The 22,219-nt window shown below is 42.6% G+C and overlaps 1 protein-coding gene across 2 annotated transcripts in view; it reads right to left on the bottom strand.

The window, feature by feature from the left end:
• Window positions 1–7,024: 7,024 nt before the first annotated feature.
• The window catches only part of lhfpl2a (LHFPL tetraspan subfamily member 2a), a 75,722-nt gene continuing 60,527 nt past the window's right edge, over window positions 7,025–22,219 (bottom strand). For both annotated transcript variants that reach the window (XM_017683805.2, XM_017683807.2), the window contains 3 exons: window positions 18,242–18,469; window positions 15,855–16,276; window positions 7,025–7,886 (listed from right to left, as the gene is read on the bottom strand). In XM_017683805.2, coding sequence (XP_017539294.1) covers window positions 7,630–7,886; window positions 15,855–16,275 — 678 coding nt within the window. In that variant the 5' untranslated portion in view covers window position 16,276; window positions 18,242–18,469 and the 3' untranslated portion in view covers window positions 7,025–7,629. The remainder of the gene's footprint in view (window positions 7,887–15,854; window positions 16,277–18,241; window positions 18,470–22,219) is intronic.

Raw genomic sequence — 22,219 nt, forward strand, 5'->3', positions numbered from 1 at the left:
GAGGCTGTGTGTGTGCTGTACTGCATGACCCACATTTGGACATTGCTCAGTCTTTCAATGTAATAGTTTCACTGAGTTTGTTTTCTGCTGGTTGTCCACCTACAAAAGCAGCTCAAACTGAGATATGGCGATCCAAGCTGTGACTCAAAGAGTTCATAAAGTCAACAAACAAAAATTATATTCAGAATCGATTTGAATATTCAGCAAGAAATTAATTATATTGGTTGATGTTTTTAAGCCCAATACTAGGCCTGTTGTTATCTGTGTTTCTTTGTGGTTCAGAGCTGGACTTCTACTGTGCTTTCACATTTGCTCTGAACATATTTTAGTGACACAACCTGAAAATGACTAACAGTTAGCTTTAGAAATAATTTGACTTCTTTGTAATGACAGTATAGCTCAGTCCTTATTAACACTTACTGTGCTTTCATGCAGTGGAGGAAAGTTTGCGAATGCTTTAAGTTGGCTTGACAAAGCTATTCGTATGGAATCCCAGGTGGTTGCTAAAGTGTTGTTATGTGATTGCTGTGGTATCTCCGGTAGTGCCTAAGATGTTGCTAGGTCTTTGCAATAGTATCCCAGGTCATTAAGCTGCTGCTTGGGCATTGCTATTGTAATGGTTGCTAAGCTGTTGCTAGGCTATTGCTATGATATCCCAGGTGGTTGCGAAAGTTGTTGCTGGGCCGTTGCTAGGGTCTTCCAGGTGGTTGCTAATTTATTGCTGCGCTGTAGCTGTAATCCCGAGGTGTTGCTAGAACATTGCTATAGTGTAACATGTGGTTGCTAAGGTATCGCTAGGCCATTGCTGTGCTATCCCAGGCGGTTGCTAAGGAGTTGCTAGGCAGTTACTATGTTATCCCAGGTGGTTGCTAATATGTATGTAAGTGTGCCAGTATGAGTGTTAGTCTTCACAATAATATCTATGATGGGATAGGTGTCCTTTTACCTATGTGGTAGATAAATTTAGATATTTTCATTACTGTTCCATTTACTTAATATAGGAATAAAGAAAATTGTAATCAAAAATTGTAAACACAATCTGGAATTTCTGAGTGGGATGGGGTCATATTGTTGTATATATGTTGTATAGAGTGTCCGTCAGTTCAGTCCATGGGAGTTGAGGAATCTGATGGCTTGTGTAAAGAAACTGTTGCACAGTCTGGCTGTGAGGGCCTGAATGCTTTGGTACCTTTTTCTGGATGGCAGTAGAAAGAACAATGAGGGATGTGTGGTGTCATCTATAATGCTGGTGGCTTTTCGGATGCAATGTGTGGTGTAAGTGTCCGTGATGTGAGGAAGAGAGACCCTGATGTCTATTTTCCAAAGGGTCTACGATCTGTTAAAGTTTCATGGTTCTAGCTTGAAACAGCCACTTATGAAAACAATACAAAAACATCTAATAATTATAAGAATAAATAAGAATAAAATCTTGCAAAAATAACAACTTATTTTATTCATACATCTGAAGGCCCTTGCACACCGAATGCAGTGTCATGTAGCAGAGCGCTGCTATAAAATGCTGGCAGCTAGAACGGATAAACGCCGAGGTCAAGTTCATTTTGACACTCTGAATTTTATTCAATTGAATTAAATGAAGTGTTCAGCTTCACATCACACATTTGGCAACAGTTTACTAACTTACTAACACACAGACTGGCTAAAAGATATAAGCTGAAAAAAGCTAGGCTAGTAACATTAGCATCAGTCTGTTTATCTTAAAGACGGTCTGTCTTTCTTTGTGTAAACCTTAAGCTGCATATGATCTACTGTGGCTGTCTGTGCTCTTAATATGGCTTTAATTTAATGTAGTAATGGCAAAATGCTACATGTTGTGCTATGAATAGTGCTTGTAGTCAAAGAGTGTCAGTCTTTAGTCCAGTTTAAAGACTACTGCATAAACAAGAATGAGAGAGAGACAAAGTGAGACAGATAGTGAGAGAGATTTGTGATTTCCAGACTGTACAGGCACAGTAAATACAGTTAATTGTACTGTCAGTTTAATTCCACATACAGAGCTCTGTGCCAAGAGGCCTGCGTTACACCCCTCACAGGTCAGCTTGTGCTGGAGGCACTGTAGGAGGGTACATGCTGGTCGCTCTTAAAGGCCACAGCGAGAGGCCAAGGGCATCCAGGTGAGGTCATGAGACCAGCTGGAGTACAGTTCTCAGTTTTCACTTTTCAGTTTTGAACCATAACAAAACAACAACTTCATACACTATCCAATCTGGAAATAATCTCTCTTTCTCTTTCTCTTTTTTTGTCCCTTTTTCTTTTCCTTTCGCTTGCTTTCTACCTCTCCCTGAATCTGTTTTTCTCCTTAATGCCGGTTTTGTCATTACGTCTCTGTTCACAGTGATTGACACAGGATGTGAGTCATGCTTGGACCCTTTCTCTCCTTCAGTGACACACACGTTCACATACACAGACACATACACATGGGGATTAGAGAGGGTGAGGTCATTCTGAGTGGAGATGAGATTTTGGCCAGGGAGATGTGCTATAGGAGAGAACAGGCCTGTGCGTAGACATTTTGGGGGGCAAGGCCTCGACTGAAAAAGAGCAACCTGAATGTGAATTAAACTTAATTTACAGCTTGTTGCAGACACTCTTATTAAGGCAGACAGTGTGATCATGTTTGAGTGGAAACCAAACATAGTGTTTAGGGACAGCCAAGCATAGTAGCTTTACAAATTTGAACCCAAATCTCCACATCTTTTGGCTTTTATGACTTCAAAAAGCCTAGAAGCCTAGACATGCTTATCGCTGTAGCAATTTACTACACCCTCTTGATCATTCATAGTCTAGAAACTGTAATTCATGCTGTCTGAAAAAACTTGGATGTAGTGGATGTGTGTGAAATGGATGTTAAGCCTGACATAAGCGTGGCATCTTATGGCTCCATACATGTGTTTCACTAAGGTTCTCTCTCCATCATGCAGGCTTGGACTTTTGCAGCTTTCCAGTTGGTTTGGAAGTACATTGCAGGTGGATTTTCTATAGTGTGTTTTCGTTTGGTCCACTTTCTTATCTTATTAATAAGCATCTTATTCATTTATATTGATCCTGTGTGTCGAACAGCTGGAACTCAAGGACACAGCCATGCAGAGTAAGAGTAGAAGCAGAGGAGCGCAGCTTGTTCTGGGGTGACACTGACCACTCTAAACCCGAAGGAGGACAACGTGCATGTAATATCACAAAAAAGATCTCTGTAAAACGACACTGACAACTATTAACTGACAAACGCAGAAATATTTCATTCATATGATATACATAAAAGCAGCACAAAGTGATTACATTATCAATTTTAAATTATTAATAATTTACATGTATTTATCCATAATTCCTTTAACATGCTTCCCCTAAATTAAACCTCATGAGATTATGACAAATTCTTTTTTCCCATATAAGCACATTCACTGCAAAGAAAATGTTCAGGATTAAAATGTAGCAAGTGGGTGCATACAAATAAGTTGCATTCCATCAGCAAAATTGCATATATATACATATCTATACATATCTCAAAAGTGAGTACACTCCCCATATTTTGGCAAATATTTTATTATATCTTTATATCTTTAACCCTAACCCTAGGACAACACTGTAGAAATGAAACTCGGATATAACCTAAAGTAGTCCGTGTGCAGCTTGTATAGCAGTGCAGATTTTCTGTCCTCTGAAAAGAACTCAACACACAGCCATTAATGTCTAAATACCTGGCAACACAAGTGAGTCCACCTCACAGTGAACATGTGCAAATTTACTCAAAGTTTCAATGTTTTGTGTGACCACCATTATTATCTAGCACTGCCTGAACCCTCTTGGGCATGGAATTCACCAGAGCTGCACAGGTTGCTAATGGAATCCTCTTCCACTCCTACACGATGACATCACGGAACTGGTGGATGTTAGACACCTTGCGCTCCTCCTCCTCCTCTTTGAGGTGCTCTATTGGGTTTAGGTCTGGAGACATAATTGGCCAGTTCATCATCTTTAACTTCAGCTTCCTCAGCAAGGCAGCTTTCATCTTGGAGGTGTGTTTGGGGTTGTTGTGTTGGAAAACTGCCATGTGGTGCAATTTCCGAAGGAAGGAGATCATGCTCTGTTTCAGAATGTCATAGTACATGTTGGAATTCATGTTTCTCTCAATGAACCACAGCTCCCCAGTGCCCGTCAGCACTCAGACAGTTGTCTTGGAACTCCTCGCCAGGGCGCCCCATACATGCTGGACACCATCTGAGCCAAATAAGTTTAACTTGATCTCGTCAGACCACAGGACTTGGTTCCAGTAATCCATGTTCTTGGACTGCTTGTTTTCAGCAAACTTTGGGCTTTCTTGTGCATCACCTTCAGAAGAGGTTTCCTTCTGGGATTACAGCCAAGCAGACAGAGTTAATGCATCGTGCGGTGTATGGTCTGAGCACTGACAGGCTGACCTCCCACTTCTTCAACCTCTGCAGCAATGCTGGCAGCACTCATATGTCTATTTTTTGAAGCAAAGCTTTGTATATAATGCTGAACACGTGGATTCAACTTTTTTGGTCGACCTTGGTGAGGCCTGTTCCAAGTGGAACCTGTCCTAGAAAACGGCTGTATGACTTTGCCCTCCGTGCTATAGCTCAGTTTCAGGGTGTTAACAATCTTCATATAGCCTAGGCCATCTTTGTGGAGAGCAACAATTCTCTTTCTTCACATCCTCACAGGTGCAATGTTGAATATCCAGTGGCAAGTATGAGCAAATTGTACCCAAAACACCAAATTTAACAGCCCTGCTCCCCATTCACACCTGGCACCTTGTAACACTAACAAGTCCCATGACACCAGGGAGGGACAGCAACACAACTGAGCACAATTTGGACATGTTCACTGTGAGGTGTACTCACTTGTGTTGCCAGCTATTTAGACATTAATGGCTGTGTGTTGAGTTCTTTTCAGAGGACAGTAAAGCTATACTGCTATACAAGCTGTACACTGGCTACTTTAAGCTATATCAGAGTTTCATTTCTATAGTGTTGTCCCATGAAAAGATATAATAAAATATTTGCAGAAATGTGAGGGGGGTACACTTTTGTGAGATACTGTATAAACTGATCAGGTATATCATTATGACCTCCTTGTTTCTACACTCAATGTCCATTTTCTCAGCTCTACTTACTATATAGGTGCACTTCGTAGTTCTACAATTACAGACTGTAGTCCATCTGTTTCTCTGCATATTTTGATGGCCCCCTTTTACCCTGTTCTTCAGTGGTCAGGACCCCCATGGACCCTCACAGAGCAGATTGTAGTTGGGTGGTGGATCATTCTCAGCACTGTAGTGTGTTGGTGTATGTTGTGCTCATCTGAGTAGATCAGACACAGCAATGCTGCTGGAGTTTAAAACACCTCAGTGTCACTGCTGGACTGAGATTAGTCCAACAACCAAAAATATCCAGCCAACAGCGTTCTGTGGGCAGCGTCCTATGTCCACTGATGAAGGACTAGAGGATGACCAACACAAACTTTGCTGACACACATGAGCTGCTGTCTCTGACTTTACATCTACGAGGTGGACCAACAGGGTAGTAGCGTCTAATAGAGTGGACAGAAACTCCAGCAGCACTGCTGTGTCCGATCCGCTCGTACCAGCACAACACACACCACCACCACCACGTCAGTCTTACTGCAGTGCTGAGAATGATCCACCACCCAAATAGTACCTGCTCTGTGAGGGTCCATGGGGGTCCTGCCCGCTGAACAGGGTAAAAGGGGGAAACATGGAACCCATTTTATTGACTGTGTAGTTTACCTTAGCTTTCCTGGGAGCCTTGAAGAGAAAAAGCAGGCAGTGGACAGCAGGCACAGTTTGGTCAGGTTTATTTATTTGGCAGAGAGTGAAGGTGATATGGCTGGTGATTATTGTGGTAGTGGACTATGGCACACACTTACACACTTACACACAAGCGCACACAAGCGCACACACGCACACACACACACACACACACACAAACAGCTCTGGAGCCAAACTAAGTGTTAGCTGGGAGAGCGGCTCCAGGGCTGATGCTGATGCCGAGAAAGCTCAGCAACCTACCAGCTCTTCTTCATCTTCCTCCTCGGCCAGAGGCATAGCTGTCTGGCCTGAACAGCACAACAGGGGCATTCACTCTCCTACTGAGGAGTAAGACAGTGTACAAATTTGATGAAGACAAACTTTCATTCGGAGTCAACCTTCATGCAGTTCTTGTGGCTGTATAAGGCTCCACTGAAGCTGATCAGTCTGAACAGAGAAGGCTCTAATGTGGGATTTGACTGGCCGACTCATACAGGATAAAGTATTTGTGTAAATTCCCACATATAGCTTGCGATACCAGGTCACAGCCTAGATGTTTATGCCACAGAACCCACCCAACATACCATGAGTCTATTAGCAGGTTTTGTTGTTCCATTACAAAAGGTAATACACTCCAGTTATAACTGCCAGATGCTTAAAAAGGACACAGAATGCAGATTCACACTGAATTGAAATCCTTTGCATTCACTTAAATTACAGTACAAGTCCAGCTCAGATACTATTTATGGAGTATCTGGATAGATTAAGTAATTAATCCAGTATGACTCTGCAACGTGTGTAGTTTTACAGTCTGACGGTAATAATTGTGGAGCGATTTTAATCCAGTATGAATCTGAGGTGTGTGACAGTCATAACTATGGAGTAAATGGTCTTTATTTGGCTCAACCAGAGCTCCCTCAGCAATAGTAGTCCTGTTACAGGCCACATCAAACTAGCTGAAACCTGCTAATAGACACCAGCGGCTCTTTGTACGTTACCCAGCCTCCCCAAGCAAAACCACCCCAGCTACAGTAGTGCCTAAGTTGTGTCTGGAGGGATGAACTGATCCAGGACCAGAAAAAAATTGGAAAGTCTCTGTTGCTGGTTGGAATCTGCAAAAAAAAAAAAAAAAAAAAAAAAATATATATATATATATATATATATATATATATATATATATATATATATATATATATATATATATATATATATTCCAGCCACTGCAGAAAATGCCGCTGCTGAGATGTACACCTTTTCCAAACACAGTATTCTGGTCAATCAGGGGGGCCAGAGAAGAGCTCTTTTCTCTGAGATAGTGGTTCCACGGTTTCAGCACCTCCATATGCTAAAAAGCATCAGTTCTCAAACCAACGCTAAGCTCAAACTGAGATGTTCCTCTTCATCTTAATGCAATCATCATCATCATCATCATCATCATCATCATCATCATTATGTACAATATATACACATATTTACAATTCATTTTAGCATTCAGAGGACAGTCACTACTGGAAAATAAAACATCATGGCAAAAAAGAACTCGAATAGAAAAGAAAAACAAAACACACGTGGCTAGAGAAACACAAGAAGCTTTGGCACTGCAGATTTCTCCCACATTAGAACAAAAAAAGATCTAAGAGTCAGTTTAGTGGTAAAAAAAACAGCACTGTCTGATTAAGGAGACAACAGGTTTTGGGGGGTAGGGAGTGGTCCTTGTTGCGGGGGGGGGGCAGGGGACTTCATCCTTTACTCATTCATGGCTCACAGTAATGCCATGCTGGAGAAGCTCTCGCTCACTCTCTTGTCATTTTCTCATTTGGGCCTCAGAGCAGGCAAATGAGGCTCTTGCCTTCCTCGATCTCCTCCTGCACTTTGTCGCTGGAGGTGGCGATCTCGGCCTGCGCAGAGAAGACGGCGCAGATGAAGGTGAGGACGGTGCCGCCCAGTGCTGTGTAGAAGGCCCAGCCCATGGAGCACAGCCCCAGCTTATAGGGAGAGGCGTCCGGGCCGCAGTACAGCTGCACCTTATCCGAACCCCAACCAGCAGGGTACAGCATCAGCCCCAGGATCAGAAACAGACCTGCAGATAGAGACAGAAATATTAAATTATCAATAATTACATTACATGATACTCTACATGACCTACACCAGAGGTCACTAACAGGCGGACCGCGGTCCGAGTTTGGAACCAGACGCTGTCCGATGCAAACCTGGACCTATAACCGATAAACTATGGAGAATTATTTTATGTTGATGGGGTGGTCCTTTAATCTGCGTATCTTCTCTAGCCTTTACAGTACAGCCTTAGAGCCCCGGGAAACTCACGGACCAATCACATGCATTGTAAATATCACACGTGATGCCACTCACATGGCGTGCACTAAAAAGAGAAAACTGACAAGAACTGTTGAAATATTACCTATTTTGTACTTTATTTGATTTGACATTCAGTTGTTGACTACATAAGAAGTTGAGATGCCTACTAAGCTACTTTAGTATACCGTATATGGCACTGAATCATGATGCAAGTGATGCGAGATCTTTGAGCATATTTTCTCTATCTGGACCTTACTGAATTTTAATTAAAGACTCCTGCCCTACGCACACTCGTAACGCAGCATCCAGACAGAGTTCCTACAGAGCAGCAGGAGTATACAGTAGTTAATATACAGTGCATTGAATTCCATCAGCCAGTACATGGACACAGAAGCGCACACCCACAGCTGTGTGTGGAAGAATTCACCCAGCGTCACAAGATTGAGAGTTTAAATCCCAGCGATGCCAAACTTCACTAACAGACCACCAGAGCGTGTGTTAGCACTGTTGTAGGAAGTCCCACTAGTAGGTGGGAAATTAGTAAAATTAAGATTGATTATATTTCCTGATGTTTGACAGTTTTTTTTTTTACAATTTCTTGACAAACTTTATATAGTTACTATAGTCTTTGACATTCTTTCAAAATTATGATCACCTTGTGCGGCCAGACTTTTGACTGTTTTCCAACTTTGCTATTTGTCATTCTTTCGAATTTAGAGACAATGTTTGGCTCCCTGTGGTGCAACACTTTCTATTTTGTGTTTATAAAATTACTAAAATTTACCGGTCTGTTGTGGTAAAGAAAGAGCTGAGCTATAAGGCAAGGCTCTCGATTTACTGGTCGATCTACGTTCCCACCCTCACCTATGGTCATGAGCTTTGGGTAATGACAAAGAACGAGATCGCGAATACAAGCGGCCGAAATGAGTTTCCTCCGCAGGGTGTCTGGACTCTCCCTTAGAGATAGGGTGAGAAGTTCAGTCATCCGGGGTGGACTCGGAGTAGAGCCGCTGCTTCTCCATGTCGAGAGGAGCCAGTTGAGGTGGTTCGGGCATCTTGTTAGGATGCCTCCTGGACGCCTCCCTTGGGAGGTGTCACAGGCAAGTCCACCCGGGAGGAGACCCCAGGGAAGACCCAGGACACGCTGGCATGACTATATCACCCAGCTGGCCTGGGAGCGCCTCGGAATCCCCCCCAGGGAGCTAGTGGAAATGGCTGGGGAAAGGGAGGTCTGGGTCTTATTGCTTAGGATGCTGCCCCCGCGACCCGAACCCCAGGGAAGCGGAAGATGATGGATGGATGGATGGAAAATTACTTAAATGAGATGAACAAGGTGTAGACTTTCTTTCAAACACAGAAGGTTTTCTTTTACGTGAATAATTTGCAGTCAGACATTTAAAAAAAAAAAAGAAATTTAGCAATGTCATCAGACCTGGCCTATCAGAAATCTTTAAATATCACAACAGAAAACAAGCAACACGCAGTATCATTAATATCGCAGAATTGATCTACCACTGATTCACACTGCTAGTGCACTGTTATGACCCTCACATAACCGAAACGGACGTTAGCTGCCCTAACGAACCAATTGCTGAGCTAATGTAATGTGTTACACCTGCCAGCATTGAGCGCTGACCACCCCTCGCTCCTTGTGGCTGACTGACCCCGAGAGCAACCGTCCTGTAACAACAGGAAGAGGTAGCCGGCGGGGTTTTCCCCCCTCAATGACCATTCGCATCTCTTCCTGCATCTCAGAGGATGCACAGGGGGCCACTTCCTGTGGAGCAACGGTCCATTTCAACAGTTTACTGACCCTTCTGACTCACGCGCACACACGTTCCATCACACGCAAACACACACACAGGAACCTTCAATAAGATAATGCTCTGGAAGTACAACCACTTTTTATGTCTTTCTACAGCTAATAACGCGTGCCATAAAAGTGTGCCATAACTTTTGCACAGTCCACATTTTAGGGTTTATTTTGTTTCCCCTGCGATGGACTGGCGACCTGTCCAGGGTGTATCCTGCCTTCCGCCCGAAGACTGCTGGGATAGGCTCCAGCATCCCCCCCGCGACCCTGACGGAGAAGCGGCTTAGAAAATGGATGGATGGATGGATGGATTTTGTTTCCCCCAGTATGTTAAATTCAGTAAAAAAACAGTAATTTTGTACAAAATGAGCAGAGGTGTGTTCACGGGGACATTGTTTGACCAGTTTGGTGTAGAGGAACTCCAGTGGCCTGCACAGAGCCCTGACCTCAAGCCCACTGAACACCTTTGGGATGAACTGGAACAGACATTGTTATCCAGACCCTCTCGTCCAACATCAATGTCCGACCTCACAAATGCTCTTTTGACTGGGCACAAAGCCCCACAGACACACTCCAAAATCTTGTGGAAAGCTTCCCAGAAAAGTGGAGACTGTTATGGATGCAAAAGGACTCCATGTGCCCATGATTTTGGAATGGGATGTCCAGCAAGCTCATATAGGTGTGCCAGTGTCCACATACATTTGGCCACAGTGTATTTTGGTTCATATTTACTCATAATTACACTGAAGTGCCGTGGGAGCTAAAGACTTTATATTCATATGCTGGTGTAAATGTTTCTGCAGGCTGGAATCTCCAGATTCTCTCACTCACGCACTTCTTTTCTAGAACTTTCATCCTGCTAACAGTTTTTTTCAACCTCCTGCACCCCATCAGTCCAATGAAAACACTGATTGAGTATCACTTTACAGTTCATCACCATCCCTCCCTCTCTCTCTCACACACATATACACACACAGCTGTGCTGCAGTGAATCATTGATGAAATCACCGCTCGGGTGAATCAGGCCGAGTTTTATTTGGACACACCAGGCTTTCAGAGCCAAGCTCCAGCTGTGAGTCACCAAGTCCCTGCACATCCAGTCAGATGTCACATCCAGTCATGCGGCCAGTTCAGGGGTCACAGGTCAGCTGTGTGGGCGCTGAAGGACATCGCCATACGGTACCAATCTCAGAGCAACACTAGTTTTCATTATGGTTAAAGGAATAGCTTGACAAAAAAATCCAACTTCCACATTATCCTGAACGCTGCACTGAAGTTTGCTTAATTCTTTCTGTGCAGCAGCTGAAAACGGCAGCTGTCGTCATCCTGAAGGCCGAAATGCATCTGTTTGTCTGTTGTTTATAGAGAACAGTAAGTCATTAACTGTCAGAAAGCACATAATAAAGTTTATCGGAGATGACTTATCAACTACACAAGTGTGTGATGATTCAGGCATGCAGTTAGCACCATGCTTAGGAAGCGCCAAATATGAAAAACATCTGTATGACACAAAGTGATTGTTAGTCAGGTTCATATTTACTGCTGGATGCAATGCACATGGAATGTTAGAATGGCCAGTTGTATGACAGCAGGAAAAACAAACTAACGTCAGACTGGCAGAGATACGGCAGCTTGCTAGAGCTATGCTGGCTAGGTGAGCTTTCGCTTGGTTGTTAGCTTTTAGGCACTACGTTGGTCAGACAGGAAAAGACGGCTTTGATAATATTGGGAAGAGCTTGATGTTTGGCCCAATATTATTTGTTTAAACCAAAAGGAGGGACATGTGGAATAATACATCCATCATTTGGGGTCTGTGATAATAAGTGACCTCTCTGCAGCCCTTTCCATGGTGGAATGGAAATTGAAGATTTTCATTAATATAATTAAAAAAAGAATTTTTCCCACAACTCTTATCTGATTAACTAGCATTCTTTTGGCTGTGAAATATTGTACTTCCATGTTGAGCTGCTAGCGAGCAATGGGGACAGACTGTGAAAGGTGCGAACATCTTGCTGTGAAAACAATTCAGGCCTCTCCAAAAAATGATGACCGTTGATGAACAGCACAACCACAGCTTTTTATAGATAAAACAATCATGTGCAACTACCAGAATAATTTCCATTCAAATTTCCATCAAAATTCCATCAAAGTGCACTTGTTTAAATGAGCCTTCAAAAACTGGAAGAAATTGCATTTTACGGCTACTGTGACAAGTGGTTAACAAGGCTAGCCTCATAGCTCCAGTGCTAAACTGAAAACAAGTTCAGTAAAGTGGCTCAAATTATTTTACTCCAGGGCCAGATTAATATTTCTTTCCATCCAAAGTTTCTCTGGTTTAAAAAAAAAAAAAAAGCCATCCAAGGTCAACATCGGGACGTGTAGGATTTTCCAGTACAGTAAAAGTGGTCTAAGGGCTGTGAAAGACATTTAGTTACATAAGAGGTAATGTGCTGTAAATCAGGGACACTGAATCTGACCAACAGAAATAATAAGGCTGTAGCATCCTACATCTGTGGATTTAGCCCGGACAGTCCTGTGTGTGTGCGCGTGTGTGTGTGTGTGTGTGTGTGTGTGTGTGTGTGTGTGTGTGTGTGTGTGTGTGTGTGTGCTACATGTTTCAGAACAGGGACAAAGTTTTCCATTAGTGGGTTGTACATCTGGTGTTATCAGTAACTGGGGTGAAGAAAAACAAGGAATACACATACACACCTTGGAAAACACACTCTCCGAACCAACAACAACACTAACACCCTGCTGGACAATTGGACACTGCTGTGAGTTTTGGACTGTACCTCTTCCTTTACAGTCAGTGAAGTGAGCAGCATCATAGGACCTTTCCAAGACTGCCCATCAGAAACCCTCCAAATTCAGAGACCCCTCTAGATCCATTAGACTGCCCAATCCATCAGAGACGACCCCAGATCCATCAGGAATTGCCCAAGATCTGTCAGATCCCCCAGAGACCCCCCAGAACCATCATAGACTCCCTGATCCATCAGAGACCAAGTGTTAGAAAGACTGTGTGGATCATATGAACATTATAGACCACTGTTTAAACAAAACAATAGAAGCCATATCGCCCCCTACACTTCCTGTAGTGTATTACAGTCTGTCAGAGTGACTGTGTGGATCAACATACAGCACGTTTTGAATATAAACCCATGCTGACATGTATTCATAATTAACGAAGGGCGAGTCAAACCAGACTGGTCACAATCCACACTCCGGTTTTAATAAGAAACACTGACACTGTGGCAGCTTTTGTAGGTTACGTGATCTCACACAGGCACAGCTAGTGTTCGTTAGCAGGCTGCAGAATGGTTTTGATTAAGTGTAAATTAAAGAGTAGCACAGGCGGTGTCCTCTATTGTGGTTTCTGTGTAGCTTTTCATAAAGCAGAACAGAGAGAGAGAGAGAGAGAGAGAGAGAGAGAGAGAGAGAGAGAGAGAGAGAGAGATACAAGGAGGTAGGAGAGGGCACGAGAGAAAGAAACTAAAGCAAAGATGAACAGGACAGCACATAGGAATTTCGCCTGATCAGGACTGTGTGGGCATGTCAGACCACGTGGTGACTGACAGCTGCGTAGCCATGGAAACAAACGACTCAGGAACAATGTTTGTGTGACAGAAGTCGGGTTCGAGATCGTACTAAAGTGACTCTAGTTTTAATGACTAATGCAAATGAGTATTTGAACCACACAGTTCCAAACTCTGTTAGCATTAGCAAAATTATAGTATTATTGCTAGGTGGTGATAAATCATTAAAATATTACTTTTATACTGCAGTAACTACATCATGAATAACAGGATGTGGTATTAGATTGAAATTTAAAATGCTAGATTATTTTTTTTAAAATGCTTAAATTACAGCTAGAAAGGTAATAACAGCAGATCAATATGTATTAATGTATTAATGCAAGATGCTGGAGCCATCAGCTAAAAATAGATCAAAGACATAAATTCATATACAGTAACGATATAATACTCATTTAGTACTACAAATTATTCCGCTTCCAGTATGATTTATTCAGTAACTATTATAAATTATTCAATATCTACTAAAATTTAGCAACTACTATGAATTATTCAGTATCTACTATGGATTATTCAGTATCTATTACACATTGTTCAGTACATATTACAAACTACTCCATATCTACTGTGAAGTACTATTCACATACTATTATACTATTCACATGTATAAGTACAACTATTAAACTATTATGAATTATTCAGCATCTACTATTGATTAATCAGTATCTGCTACAAATTGTTCAGTAGATATTGCAAATATAATATAGAAATTATATAAATTTAATGATTGCAAAGAATTACGCAGTAAGTCCTATGACTTGTTCAGTATCTGATAAAATATTCAATATCTACAAAAAATATGTCCACATATAAATCATCAATTATTCCATATCTACTGAGTGACTTTATTAATGTCCACACACAAAGCTGTAAGAATGTAAGGGGTTAAACTTCCCTCCCCCTCCTGACACCCGTCAGTGGTCTGAGTTTGGTGGAACATTGTGGAGAAAAAGAGGGAAAAGCCATTCAGCCAAAATGAGATCACCTCCGCATGTGACTGCCTCTCCCACAGCCTCACACACACACACACACACACACACACACACACTGAGAAGAGCCCATGTAGAGTTGACACAAGAGTGGAAATATTTTCAATGGGATTACATTGCCATAGAGACAGCCATGCGTTTGACCCCGGCCAGCCTACTGTGACCTCTATGAGGTCATCACTCTTTAGTGAGTGGGGGTCTAGAGGGTACTGACACACGCACCCAGTCACTCTGATGGTGGGCGCTTAATTGATCTAGTAAATGTTTAAACAGTAACAAAGTCACAGCCTCCTCTTTTCTGTCCTCTTCCAGCCATCCCTCGCTCCTCCTCATCACCCACGCTCACCCTGAACTCCTTTCCCACCAGACTCCCTATCTAGCATCCTGCACGCGCTATCTGTCCTAAACAGCGTTTCTTCTGAAATGAAGGGTATTAATAGAGAGAGTTTGTCCCCCTTTGCTGCCTCTGCTCTTCTAGGTAGGCTTTACACTAGATGTTAGAACATTGCTATGAGGATTTTATTGCAGTCAGGTCAGATACTGATGTTGGATGGTCAGCTCTGGATCACTCCAACTCATCCCAAAGGTATTGGATGGAGCTCCATTACTCCAGAGAACGCTGCTCCACGCTGTGTCGTTTTCCGTTAAATATGCATTTCCTTTTTTTCTGACACTGAAAAATATAACTTGTACTTTATGGCTGTTTTGGCCCGAAATAACTTAAACGAAAGGACGGCCTCTGACTTTTCCACAGTACTGTAGATCACCCAAGACATGTTTGGTGCCTGAAGTTTGCTTCTATTTTTAAGAATGTTTTTCTTTGTTTCTCCCCAATTTAGTCATCCAGTTCCACCCACTAGTCAGGACTCCCTCAATCGCACAATACCACCAGCTCTTGGAGGGTGAAGGCAAACACACGCTCCCTCAGAGTGCTGTGAAACACAGCTGGACGTGCTGCGAGGAGAACGCTGAACACCAGTTACATCAGCTAACTGATGCTTGCATTGGCTAGCATAGAGCTGAGAGATGGGAGAGACGGGGGCCGTCCTGCCCACCTAAAGAGAACGAGGACAAGTGGGCTTTTTGCAGTGCCAGCTCTCCCTTGTAGCAACCCAATGATCGAGCTTGGACAGTTGCACCACTCAGGAGCCCAGAACAACAAGGTTTGAGGAGAGTATGGCATGGATTAGCACCATGCCAGTTTGCAAGGCTGAAGCTTCCACTGCTCCAGAAGAAGATGAAGAAGCACACTTTAGACACCAAACCAGTGACAGACTGATTACAAAACCGTGTAAACAAACTATCGCTTTAACCAAAGCTGCGTAACTGTGCCTCACCTGCAATGGCCTGCAGTAGTCCGCACACATTGAAGATGCTCTTCTTCATGATGCTCTGAAAACACATGGTGAAGACAGAGATGAAGGCGACGGCGCACAGCAGGAGGATTCCTGCGGCCAGGAAGATGGAGGCGGCCTGCCAGAAGCCGCTGGCGATCTCGCCAAAGTGCACGGCGTACGGGCCGCACAGCACGCCACGCCGCAGCTGAGGCAGCCGGATGCAGCGTCCATACAGGCCCAGCGTGGGGCGATACGCCTCCCCCGCTGCCGACGCCCCGTGTGAGGAGATGACTGCGTCGGGGGTCCGCGGGAATCCCACCAGCCAATCGGTGCTCATGAAGGCGATGAGCTCACTGAAGGCTGCCACGATGCTGAGAAGAGTCCAGAGCATGGAACGGCACGTGACGATTACGTGACACATGCTGAGAGGGAGGGAAGGAGACAGCAAAGAGGAGGTCAGAAAAAAGAGAAACAAAGTAAAGTTCACTTTATATATATATATATATATATATATATATATATATATATATATATATATATATATATATATATATATATATATATATATATATACACAGTATTTCTGAAAACGCATCTGCTCATGCTTCTGGACACATCAGCACAAGTATTTACAGAGGTAATAATATTAGGTCCGTTCACATTACAAGCCTCATTTCTCACGTCTCTCTGACATGATCATTCACACTCCTTTAGATAAGTGACTCAAATCAGTCATTAATGTGAACCAACCGGCGTCCTGAAATGACCCACAAGTGCACATCCTACTCGGTAATGTCACGTGGATGAATCACGTGCATCACCAGCACAAACTAACGAGCAGAACGAGCTTCGCTGAGAAGATGAACTCAGATCAGCTCTCAGATCAGCTCTTCATTATTATGAGAGCGAAAAAAGTGAGGTGTGTTGCTTTTCCACCATTTACAGGGTTTAACTTCTGTTCGGCGCTGCTGCCATGGCAACGCTGAAGGATGGCACACACGTAGTGGTGAAAGAGCACGTGAATTCCGATCTGAGAGTCACATTAAGGTCGCATTGCCACGAATCGGATACATGTCCGATCCAGGACCACCTTATGAAAGTGGCCCAGGTCGGATTTGAAAAGATCAGATTTGTGTGTCCACACAGCTCTGAAAACATCAGATCTGAGGCACAAATCGGATTTGTGCCACTTCCACCTGGTAATGTGAACATAGCCTATTTCTTTTAGTAATTTGGAGACGAATCTTCTAAAGCAAAAGCAGGAGGAAACAGCGTGACCATGTGATTTGGAGCATCATTTTATTAAATTAAATATATATAATGTATGAATATATACAGGATGGTAAAAAAAATTTTTTGTCTGAAAGGGACTTTTTTTGTTTTGTGGAAACAAGGAAAAAGTCCATTGTGTGGAACCAACTTTTGTTTACAACAGTTTGTAAAACATTGAATAAGGCATCTAACAATACTTGGGTTAGTAGTTTTTATATATAGTTTACATATACAGAGTATAGAAAATATATACAGACTGAACATTATATATTGAATAAACGTTGATGTATATTAAATCAATATTGATACACAGTGAAAAGTGACATTACGTGTTGCAAATAGTTTCTATCAGCAGTAGCTCTGTGGTAGGACAGCTAACATCTTTATTACATAAATATTAATCTTTGTATCTCTTTTTTCCCTGTTTTTTTTACATGCTTTGAAAATCATCCACACTTTGAGAATACATTTTGTTTATACATATATATATATATATTTAGAGGGCAGCGCTGTCGCCTCACAGCAAGTAGGGCCTGGGTTTGATTCCCTGGCCAGGTGACCAGGGTCCTTTCTGTCTGGACTTTGCATGTTCTCCCTGTGTCTGCTTGGGTTTCCTCTGTGTACTTTGGTTTTCCCCCACAGTCCAAAGACATGTGGTCAGGCCACCTGGGCATTATGAATTGCCTCTAGGTGTGAGTGAATGTGTTTGTCTGTCTGCCCTGTGATGCCCTGGCGACCTGTCCAGGGTGTATCCTGCCTTCTGCCCGATGACTGCTGGGATCCAGCACCCCCCTCATGACCCAGAAGGAGAAGCGGCTTAGAAGGGGTGTGTGTGTGTGTGTGTATATATGTGTGTATATATATATATATATATATATATATGTATATATATATACATATATATATATATATATATGTATATATATATACATATACATATACACACACACACATACACAAATATTTTATATATATATATATATATATATATATATATATATATATATATATATATATATATAAATAAAATCTCTGCTCCTTTGTTGTTTTAATGCGATAGTGTGTGCCTATATGATTGTGAGATTATACTGATGTTGTGTAAGTGATGATCTTACTTGTTCAGTGAAATCAGTTCTGATTATGGAGAGGAGAGTGAACCAGCCACTAATTCCCTCTGTGTTTCTCTCTTTCTCTCCTCTCTATGGTCCTTGCTGTTTGCTCGCACACTGTCTAGCTTTCCGCCGTCTTCTATCGCTCTCTCTCTCTCTCTCTCTCTGTCTCTCCTCCTCTTCTTCTATTTTCTACATCCTACTGAAGGAGCGGCACCATGGTGCCCGCCGGTCCTGCAGAGACAGAGAGAGAGAGAGAGAGAGAAAAAAAGAGAGTGAAAGAGAGAGTGAGTTTAGCTCTTGTTTGGAGACCTGTTTACAGAATAATGGATAATGTGGAAACAGTCATTTTTGTGAAACAGTTGGATAAAAAATGAAAGACACGATGCATCAGCTCTTCCCCCCAAACACACAGTGTCTTTGTATGTGTGTATGTGTGTGTTAGAGGTACTGGACTGGACACTGAAGAAAAAAAAAACAAATACAATGTTAATCTCAAACAAATCTGCTCTGGCATATCACAGAACTGCTAACTTGACATAAAGCAAGAGTGTCCATTCTGTGTAATTAGGCCCTATTTGTATACATTTATAGAGCACCATTTGTACCAGTGGCAGCTTAAAGTGCTATTCTTCTAGATTTATTGTAAAAAAAAGTTTAACTGAATAAAGTTAAATGTGTTCAGTGTTTATGAAGCTTTCAAAGATGTTTCAAAGATTTTAAATGCAGGTTAATGCACTAATGCCCGCACACACACACACACACACACACACACACACACACACACACACAGACCTTGACAGATGCTGGATTTTGAACTTTACACTGGTAACAATCCTTTTCTTCTTTAGCTCAGTCTGAAATGTTGACTCATCAGACCAAAATACACATTTCCACTGAGTGTCAGTCCATTTCAGATGAGTTCGAGCCCAGAGAATTATCTTGTAATGTTGTAATGATAGGAGAACCTTTTTGGTGCTATAGGTAACCATATACATCAAATTCTCCACCATTTCACCATCATTTAAGCATGCAAAGAGTTCTTTTGAGTGTTCATGGTTCTACATAGAATCCTATATAGAAGTCTTTTTTAAGTCACAACTTTTTTGGAACACATCACATCAATTTCATAATGAACAAATATAAATATAAAAAACCCTAAAGTTTTCATCATTAAATACACTATATAGCCAAAAGTATTTGGTTATCTGCCTTCACATGCATATGAACTTGAGTGACATCCCATTCTTAATCCACAGGGTTTAATATGATGATGGCCCACCCTGTGCAGCTATAAAAGCTTCAACTCTTCTGGGAAGGCTTTCCACAAGGGTTAGGAGTGTGTTTATGGGAAATTTTAACCATTCTTCCAGAAGCGCATTTGTGAGGTTAGATACTGATGTTAGACAAGAAGGCCTGGCATGCAGTCTCTGCTCTAATTCATAGCAAAGGTGTTATTTCAGGTCAGGACTCTGTGCAGGCCAGTCAAGTTCTTCCACACCAAACTCACTCATCCATGTCTTTATGGACCTTGCTTTGTGCACTGGTGCGCAGTCATGTTGGAACAGGAAAGGGCCAAACTCCCCAAACTGTTCCCACAAAGTTGGGAGCATGAAATTGTCCAAAATCTCTTGGTGCTGAAGCATTAAGTGTTCCTTTCACTGGAACTAAGGGGCCGAGCCCAACTCCTGAAAAACAGCCCCACACCATAATCCCCCCTCCACCAAACTTTACACTTGACACAATGCAGTCAGACAAGTACCGTTCTCCTGGTAACCGCCAAACCCAGACTCATCCATCGGATTAGCAAACGGAGAAGCGTGATTGGTCACTCCAGAGAACACGTCTCCACTGCTCTAGAGTCCAGTGGCGGTGCTTTACACCACTGCATTTAACGCTTTGCATTGCACTTGGTGATGTAAGGCTTGGATGCAGCTGCTCAGCCAGCTCCTGAGAGCAACCCATTCTTTCACAAATGTTTGTAGAAGCAGTCTGCAGGCCTAGGTGCTTGGCTTTACTCACCTGTGGCCATGGAAGTGATTGGAACACCTGAATTCAATTATTTGGATGGGTGACTGAATACTTTTGGCAATATAGTGTATCTTTGTGTTGTTTTCATTTAACTGCAGGTCACTGCTTCTGTTTTTATTTGCTCTTCACAAACTGGCTCCACTTTTTTGGAACTGGGGTTTTTTATAATCTGCTAGAACTTTAAAAGCCATGAAGTGTATCATGTTGTTTACCCCGTTGAACGGAGTGACATCTGATTCAAATATTTAAGAACCTCATTTTACACACGGGACAGAGAGCATGAGGCTTTAATTTACCTCCATCCTATACTGACCACAGGTCAGTCTGCAGCTGACAACAGTGTTTATCTCTGCTAAGCTCACACACACACACACACACACACACACACGGTCTCAGGTTGCCTTTAAAACTCTGTAATCTCTTTAACCCAGAGGCCCAGCGTCCAGCTGCTACGCCTCCACCAACTGACTGATCACTGAGAGCACAGCGATCAGAGTAAATGATGTGCAGGGCAGTTTAGTTCAAGCAGCTACAGCCAGCTAAAATACAGAGTCAGGGGTGTATGTCTGAAACTACACCTGAGCAGCATTTTACACACAATAATATGTGTTGGCATGTCTGAGTGAGTATCTGAACAGATGTTCTCAAATCATCATCCTTAAAAACAATCAAATTTGTGTTTGATAATTAACCAGAATGTTAAATATGTTGGTCACTGCAGTTCTAATTATATCCAATAGGGCAGCGGTGTAGTGACGCTAAGGCTGAAGCTCATCTGGAGCCGTGATTATATCCCTCTTGTTCAAACACAGCTTTTAGGAGTCGTCTGCTATCAGTTCTATAGCATTTATGATTCACTACATTTTTTGGTTTAATTTAACATCATCACGGTCTAATTTGTTTTGGGTTTGTTCATTTTAGTTAATGTATTTGGCTATTTCAGCATTTCTGTAATCATGAAAAGTCAGAGCTCCATCACAGCTGAGCTACAGAGACCGGAGTGGAGGTCTGAGGAGCTTTTTGCTGGTTTTCCTAGCAGGGCTGTTCTCTGTAGTGCCGCGCTCTCTCATACCATTGCCGTTCTTGTACTTTCAGCTTCACTCGCCAGAAACTGCATGTTGTCCCGGAATACCTCAGAGACATTTATTGGGACATAAAATGATAACAAGTAAGCACATGTTCCATCACATTGTTAAAATAGACGTGAACCACTCTTGGAATGTCAATCCATCCCCTGACCTGATATTTTAGCCATAATCTCGAGATACAGTGGTCATATGGAAACGAAGGTGGACAGCAGCTCATGCTATGAGACCAGTGCAGAATACAAAGCTTCGCCAGACTCAGAACGTTTGGTGAGCTGTTTGAAAGCTTGATGAATAAATCTGAAGGATACAGGGTGATGTAAGTGGTGCTGTCGTTAGAAACATCAGGTTTTATTCTGCACTTTGGATGAGCTGCTTCGGGATTTTGCTAAGCCTGTGACAGTTTTGGACCCAAAACTTGTTGGTTGGGGTCGGTTCGGACACAGAAGACCCTAGGGGTTCATTCATGGTCTGAATAAAGCTCTAGAACAGAGTGATGTTGAGAGGCTGGTCCTCCCTATAAACCCCCACCCCCCCACCCCACCCGCTTCAGGGGTTATCTGCAGGTCGGTGCAGCCGCTTTTGGAATGTGAAACCAGCAAAGCAGACAGAGACCAGAATGTAATTAAACGAATGAACACACACACACACACACACACACACACACACACACCCACCCACACACACACACGTGCATTAGACACACACACACACACACACACACACAGATGACGCATACACTCTCAGCTGTAGATTACAGGATTGTTATGCAGGTGGGTGGAAATCAGACCTGTACGTGTGCTGTTTTGTTTGCACACGTGTGTGTGTGTGTGTGTGTGTGTGTGTAGCTCCTGCTGTTGTTCCGGAG

This window comes from Pygocentrus nattereri, chromosome 16 (assembly GCF_015220715.1).
Source record: "Pygocentrus nattereri isolate fPygNat1 chromosome 16, fPygNat1.pri, whole genome shotgun sequence".
Lineage (NCBI taxonomy): Eukaryota > Metazoa > Chordata > Actinopteri > Characiformes > Serrasalmidae > Pygocentrus > Pygocentrus nattereri.